We start from the raw sequence: 7,378 nt of genomic DNA on the forward strand, positions 1-7,378 counted from the left end.
TCATTGTTAACTATTAAACACATTTTTGTTAATTGAAATAAAGCTGAAATAAATTAAAATATATTTTAGATATAAATATTAGGTGAAAAACTCAAACTTCGAAAAAAAACTTAAATAGAAATATAGAAAAAATATAATAAAAATGACAAAAGCACATAACAAAGAAACGAAAAATTGAAAACTGGAAATATAAAATAAATTTACATTCAAAATGTTAATAAATAATTTAATTGAAATAATACTAATATTACACTGCTACAGTAGGAAGGGATGTAGATGGTGTGTGACAGGGACTGGTTCTGGATAGCAAGTAAGTTCGTGTTGTGGTTTGCATGTGCTGTGACAGGATTAAGGAAAGAGGTTGTTTAATAGTTTTATGAAGCTGCGCTGATGCTGGATTTCAGCATTAACAATTTAATCTTCCAGTATGTGAATCTCATTTATTATGGGTGGCTGGAGAAAACAGGCCACACAGAAAAGCTTCTTGTGGATTCCATTTCTCGGCATTCCTCTCACCCACTTGTTATTACACCCCCTATCTCTATCTCTCTCTCTCTCTCTCTCTCTCCTCGTGCCTTCTCCCCCTCCGCTTGACTACTCCTCTTGTTAAGGGTGTCCCAATCTGTCTGAGCACTGAGTGCCCATCCCTCTCTCAAAGGAGCTGCACACACACTCTCTTACCACACTGGCAGTGAGAACACACACAGCTCCATCCACCAGTTATAAGACGAGATCCAGCTCCAGTTGAAGGACATAACCCAGCTCCGAGTTGCAGAATGGATGCGCTGAAGAAGGGATTCTCCATGGCTAAGGAGGGAGTGGTGGCCGCCGCCGAGAAAACCAAGGCTGGGGTGGAGGAGGCAGCTGCCAAAACCAAAGAGGGGGTCATGTATGTAGGTATGTACAAATTCAACTGAGGGGAGAAAAATCAGAGAATTAGATCAAAGTCAGGAATGGCGTTTTTGTACTGTCTAAAAATATACTTAATATAATATTCCTTACTTTTTTTCTACAGCAAAGTGTAGTAAAGACGAAGCTGTTTTACATGGTATTGTGTGCCATTTTCATACTTTAAAAACACTGCAACTGAACATTTAGAAAGCAGTTGCACAATTACAAAATCATATTTAAAGTTTATATTTATATATAACAAACATAATATAATAATATATAGCATTTTAACCAAATAAATGTATACAGAAAGTCAAATCTTATTGAATTATTTCTATCAAATATATTTAGTTATTGAGTTTTTTTAATGATAACAAAATGTTATCATCATCAGCTTTTTGGTTTGTTTCGCTTACTCTGCATGGTGTAAAAAAGAAAACTAAACATCACTGATGCTGGCACTGATGATAAAGAGTCCTGAAAATGAAAACCAGGGCAATGAAGATAGATTTGTGGCATGAACCCATTACTACACGTGACTGCTTTGCTGTCACAAGTGAACAACAGCTATCATTCAATATAAAATCAGCTCTATCCACCTGCCTGTTGTCTCAATCACAGATCACAAATTCATCTGCCGACTCAATTGATAAACAAATGACATGGATACTAGGCATACCATGGTTACTTACTCTGTCCAAAGCAGTAGCCATCTTTTTATATCTCATTTATACTCTCAAGAACGGATGGGGAATGAAAAAGGGAGATATAAAGAGATAAAGAAAGGCAGAAGAAGAAGATAGGAAGCACTTTCTGTTTTTAATAACCCCTCAGGATGCAATCAATCGATGAGCTGTGAGTGGCAGACACTTTTTGAAAAACTAACCCTAACCCTAACTTTATTTTAATGTCACAAGAAGGTCTAAATAGGCTTTTACATTGTTACTGCTGACTATAGTACTAAATTATATGAACATATAATATGGGTAGTACAATCCAGTATAGTGTTAATGAAAATGACTGCATCGTGTACATGACTTTTGGCAGAAACATTGTGAGTAATATATAATTTCTTCCTGGCTGTGCTACTAAGCTCACAGGAGCACACAGCACTACCATCCCATTTCCTTTCGGTCCACCGGGGTCAGTCCGGGTCAATACACAATCTTTTACGATTCATAATGGCTCTCAGTGTGAGTACACACCAGTGACAGGAACATGTCATTCTGTTAGTGTTATGAACAAAGCATAATGTGCTTGCTATTACATGGACTGTGAGTTATGTTGGAGAAGGTGTGTGTATGTATGTGTCAGTCAGCTGGAGGTAAAAGCTTTCCTCCAGACCAAAAATCTACTTCAATCTACTCAAAGAAATCTCAAGCCTCTAAAAAGCACTTTGCCCTGAACTGTGACAAACTGCCCACACATACAGTACACACACCTCTATCTCAACTACTCTATACACACAGACATCTGTTACAAAAATAATAATAATAATAATAATAAATTATTTAGTGGGGAAAGACCATTTTGAAAATCAGTGATTCAAAATCTAATGTAAATGTAAACTTGGAAATAACAGTTTTAGGGTTTAAAAATGGGAAAACAGAGAAAAAATTGCAATGTAGAAATGATGGTCGGTCGGATAGACGGTCAAACGTTTTTCCATTGCTCTCAAATCATGCTAGAGAACATGATGTCAGGTTTAATATAGACTGGTGCCGTTGATGATGCTCGAAAGCTGCATTTCAGCTAAAAAGCACAGAAAATCTGTAATAGAAATTTTCTTTTGAATGTATCTTTTGAAACATGTATCTGCTTGTGTGTTTTTTAAACTATAGATGTGTTAAAGAAATTGCAAGATGCTGCATTATCTTCTATGCAAATAGATCAATAGGATGGTGCAAAAGGACAGAATGCTCTGCCCTTCTCAGCACTAGATAAGTTTGATTGCATCAAGAGCAAGACATTTTTGAAGTGACATATGTGCTTACTGTGGATATACATAGATAAGTGGTGTTACAATATAGGGGAACTGAGAACTGTGAGTGCAAGGGGTCAATAGTCCAAAGATAAGAAGGGTAGGGGTACATTTTGGAGGAGGATCTTTTTGTATATAAACTCTATAGAGTGAGAAGATGTTCGCCCTTCTCATATCTCAAATTTCTTACAAGAAATAAATACTCATACTTATGACTTTCGAGACCCCTGTTATAGATATATAGGAATAATTCACATAAAACTGTCACTTTAAATTCTATTGCATTATATAACACCAGTTTCATCACAGAGCTGTGTGAGCACAGTCCAGATTAATTGTTTTTAGGACTTAATTACATTAAGGCTCGTATGAATCAGAAATGAAGAGCATTGGGCTTGAAGCAGAGAGTGAGGTGATGTAATTCAGACTAATGTATAGAATAAAAAAAGCTTTAAATAGATTTTCAGGTATATATCTTGCTAGTATTGTTATGTGAAAAAGTGCTGTGGCATCTTTGTGCTACATGATTAAGAAAGAAACATATCAATAATACCTTCCTCTAAAATCCATGCACAGCTATATTTAGTAAAGTCTCCTCCTCTTAATCTTTGCAGCAAGCTACAGCCGTAGAGACGTTTTGTGCTTCGTCATGTAATCAGAGATGCTGTGGAAGTGACATCATATTGCAGCAGGGGTTGGGCGGTGGTAATGTTCTCAGTCTTTATTGATTATAACATTAATAATACAAGATTCCAGGCATGTTTGTGTCGCAAGCAGAGGCTAAGCCCTGAAGAATGTTCATGTCTTTTAATAGTAAATCAGCTCTTTGTCCAGAACAACAAGGACAATGTCATGTCTCTTTTGAGGGGTGTTTTTGTTGTGCTGTGTGAGCGCATGTCGGGAAGGAGGAGCAACTTTCAGAGACACATTGCAGTGGGCTCAAAGGTTCTGGGAATGAACAGAGCTTATGCTTGTTCCAAGGGCCATTTATGCAACGGAGATTCAGCTCTAATGATGCCAGGGCCCTTTCAGAAACAGAGGCGGGTTTTTTCCACCGTTAACATGCAAAGAGAAAGTCTCAGTAGAAAGGATGTTTCTTGATCTGTAAAGCTTAATAGCACTTAATGGTGCCAATCAACAGCCTGTACACTGACTGTAGATCAGAGGAAAATTCTACTTGCCAGGATTTTTGTAGTCTCTAGGGTATTGGAGATAGCCGGACATACAGTATAGTTGCACTGCCAGACGAGACTAAGTGTGTGGATAGCAGGACAGAAGCCACAGATATCTGTCTAAAAATAAGATGAAATTAAGTGTAAGTTTATGGGAAAAGCATTTGTTCACAAGAGTGCATGTCTGAGCGCTCCACATAAATAATAAGAATCTCTCATTCTTTACATCGTTTGCTCATTCCAAACTTGTATGAATTGCTTTCTTCTGCAGAACACAAAAGATATTTCAAAAAATGTATGAATTTTGTATGGAAAAAAAAAAATATATATATATATATATATCATACAGGCTTGGAATGAAATGAGGGTGAGTTGATGATGACAGATTTTCATTTTTGGGCGAACTATGTCATTTCATCAGCGATATTACTTGTTCACACTGACCATTGTATTTTTGACAGGCACAAAGACAAAGGAAGGCGTTGCGACAAGTGTAAATACAGGTAAAAGAATGAATAGAAACAGAACATAACTAAACAACGCTAGTCATTTTCCTAAAAACCTAATATATGGAAAATCTCAAATCAAAATGCAAGGATGTTTTTTCATCTGTCCTAGCTGCCCAGAAAACAACTGAGCAGGTGAATCTTGTGGGTGAGAGTGCAGTGGCTGAAGCCAATGAGATCTCAGAAAAGGCAGTGGAGGGGCTGGAGTCTGTGGTCGTATCCACTGGCCTGGTAAAACTGGTGAGGATTTTCATATGCATCATTATTATGTGACCAATAAATGCAAAACTGGTGTCTTTAGGTGCACTGTTTTATTATTTAGTCTTATCATTCAGTATAAATTGCTTAATGCACAGTTCAGTCATAAAGTTGGTCTTTTTTATATGATGCTCATGTTTTTCTTTCATGGACAGAATGAGCTGGAGAATAATGAGGTGCTGTCAGAAACTCAATAAATGCATGCATGCAATAAAAGCATGCTCAATGACTATTAATAAAAGCATGCTGATTGACCATGACCATTAAAGACTAAAATCTATACTTTTGAATACATAAAATGATACATTTTCATATAGGCCTGCCTGTTACTGTTCTCGCAGTTTAGGAGCGAGGCAGGCCTGCGGCAACTAACCAAAGAATTTTACTCGCTGCTCTGCAAGAGTGTGTTCTTCATAAATAACCCATTTCTGCTTTCCAAACATTGCTCTGCATTTTTAAAACGCATCCCAGTTTCTTTCATTAGAGCTCCCAAATTGTTTACAAACAGCTAATGACGAAGCATAGCCACACATCCGTCGCTGTACATAAACAAACATGAACATGTGTATAACATCTTCCAGAAAGCAATAATAATAATAAAAAAATATGTATTTCACATATTTTTTCTGTTTTGAAAAAATAGGCCTACCTGATGATGTGAAAATCTGATAATCAGCGATTTGAAAAAGCCATCGAGAGCTGAGATGTTTTGTTGTCTTTCCGCCTCCAGGGGGAGCTGTCGAAGCATGAGGCAGCTGTAGAGCAGCCTGCAGACGCTGGACAGTAGGTGAAGTAAGTGAGCAGAAGTTTTTCTTGAAATGGGATTTTTTTTTTAATCTGTAGAAATTGTACTTTTTCTCCTCGGCAAACCGATATCGAACCATTAAAAGACTCCCAGAAATAATAATAATTTAAAAAAAAAACAAAAAAAAACACATTTTCAGTAGGCCTAGCTATTCCACCATAGACTGTAAAAAATATTCCACTCGTATTTTCCCCTATTTGCAACAAATCATCATATTTATTTGATAGCATAAATGTAAAAAAAATATTGATCTAATTTTGTCGGTTGTGTGCTTAAAACAAGAAGAAGAAAATCTAATTCAAAATAGAAAAGGCCTATAGCCTACTCACTGGAAATTAGCTTCTCATGTACAAATCAAAATATTGTTTATTTAATGCAGTTTAAATTGGGTGGTATACCGTATGTGGAATAAACTTTCTTTACAGAAGCATAGGCCTACATGTTTAAAAAGCTGTGTGCATTTTGTTTAGCCCTTTTCTAGCCATTCTGTACTTCTTTGTCTTTGAAAACATTGAGCTTTATGACTGAAGCACGTATTGGCTACGCAAAGCTCTTTAAATCTAAGCAAAACCTTTAGAAAGTAAATCAGAAGGCCAGAGTGTTAACACAAGTGCAAATAATGATGACATCTGACCATTTTTCTTCCTTCAAACACTGAACAAAATTCAGTGTCCTGACTCCTGTCACATTCAGCAGTTCATAGTTTACAGTCTTATCAGACCGTAACAACATTGCACATGTGCTTAAGCTCACAAATGCATAGATGGTAAAGGACACAAAAAGGCTTTGTATAAAACATACCTCTGTTTTATGTGTTGTGAGTTTAACAGTTGTTTAAAAAGTTGTATTTGACAAATAATGAATCTGCACAGTACCTAAACATCCTTGTGTTTGATTGCAGGCTGATGTCGCACTGAACGCCCCTGTGATGCTCTGCTTCTTGCTTCATAGGAGAGAGAGAGAGAGAGAGAGAGAGAGAGAGAGAGAGAGAGAGAGAGAGAGAGAGAGAGAGAGAGAGAGAGTTCATTAGCTGCTGCTGACCATGCCTGAATATTATAATGCTAAATCTCCGATGGACTCTAAAAGATATCTAACTTTACAAAAGACAAAGTCACCCACACGTCTCTCTTGCTTTCTCCTCATGAACAACCTATCCCTACTTTCCTTCACAGAAATACTATCCACAAGAATAAAACAACTCCTTTATCTAGCTATGCAGTATTCACGTATTATGTGTCATTACCACATTTATTATTAACAAATATATTACGCACATGCTTGTGATTTGGAGATTTTTATATATAGTCTGTCTTTCTTACCTGCCCTGAAACTGATATACCAGTTTTCCTCCACCCAACACAATGAGGTTTGATGTATGATAATGATGATGATTTCACAGACATTGTGACGAAAAGGAAAACATTCCAATCCAAATACACTTAAATTGTTGTATCTGAGAAAAGACAGAATCACAAATGGGCAAATCCCAAAAAAGAAGGCAATTGATGGTATTAAATGATGAAATATGGCTGATTAAATCTGTTTCAGTATTATCTTTAAAGTGTGGTTATAGCGTGACGGGCTTCAGAAATGCTCTTATATATAGTTTGCGAAAGTATATAACAACTCAAATCTGCAAATGATCAATGTAAAAAAAAAAGTTGCTGCTTTAAATTTTTAAGTAAAATCAACTTGGATGTTGAATTCATTTGAGTTTAAAAAATGAGTTTAAATCTTGCATATCTAATAAAAAAGGTTAAAACAA

At 36.3% G+C, this 7,378-nt stretch overlaps 1 protein-coding gene across 4 annotated transcripts; it reads left to right on the forward strand.

The window, feature by feature from the left end:
- Nucleotides 1-601: 601 nt before the first annotated feature.
- On the forward strand, nt 602-7,378 carry sncga (synuclein, gamma a). 4 transcript variants are annotated; one of them, XM_039672683.2, is made up of 6 exons: nt 602-897; nt 4,506-4,547; nt 4,663-4,790; nt 4,964-4,984; nt 5,539-5,595; nt 6,515-7,378. In XM_039672683.2, exons 1-5 carry the CDS (start codon nt 777-779, stop codon nt 5,593-5,595), a joined length of 369 nt encoding a protein of 122 aa, XP_039528617.1. In that variant the 5' UTR covers nt 602-776; the 3' UTR covers nt 6,515-7,378. The 4 variants fall into 4 exon arrangements, with proteins under 4 accessions (XP_039528617.1, XP_039528616.1, XP_039528619.1 ...); XM_039672682.2 differs by having other exon boundaries at nt 603-897; nt 5,539-5,600; XM_039672685.2 differs by lacking the exon at nt 4,964-4,984 and having other exon boundaries at nt 604-897.

The sequence above is a fragment of the Pimephales promelas genome, chromosome 11, assembly GCF_988280905.1.
Source record: "Pimephales promelas chromosome 11, fPimPro1.hap1.1, whole genome shotgun sequence".
In the NCBI taxonomy this organism is placed as follows: domain Eukaryota; kingdom Metazoa; phylum Chordata; class Actinopteri; order Cypriniformes; family Leuciscidae; genus Pimephales; species Pimephales promelas.

Excerpts from the sequence above, each read along its gene's own strand:
- sncga (XM_039672683.2), top strand. The coding sequence starts at position 777 with ATGGATGCGCTGAAGAAGGGATTCTCCATGGCTAAGGAGGGAGTGGTG. Across the intron at positions 4,548-4,662 it reads TGCGACAAGTGTAAATACAG|CTGCCCAGAAAACAACTGAG; the intron begins GTAAAAGAATGA and ends CATCTGTCCTAG. Across the intron at positions 4,791-4,963 it reads CCACTGGCCTGGTAAAACTG|AATGAGCTGGAGAATAATGA; the intron begins GTGAGGATTTTC and ends TTTCATGGACAG.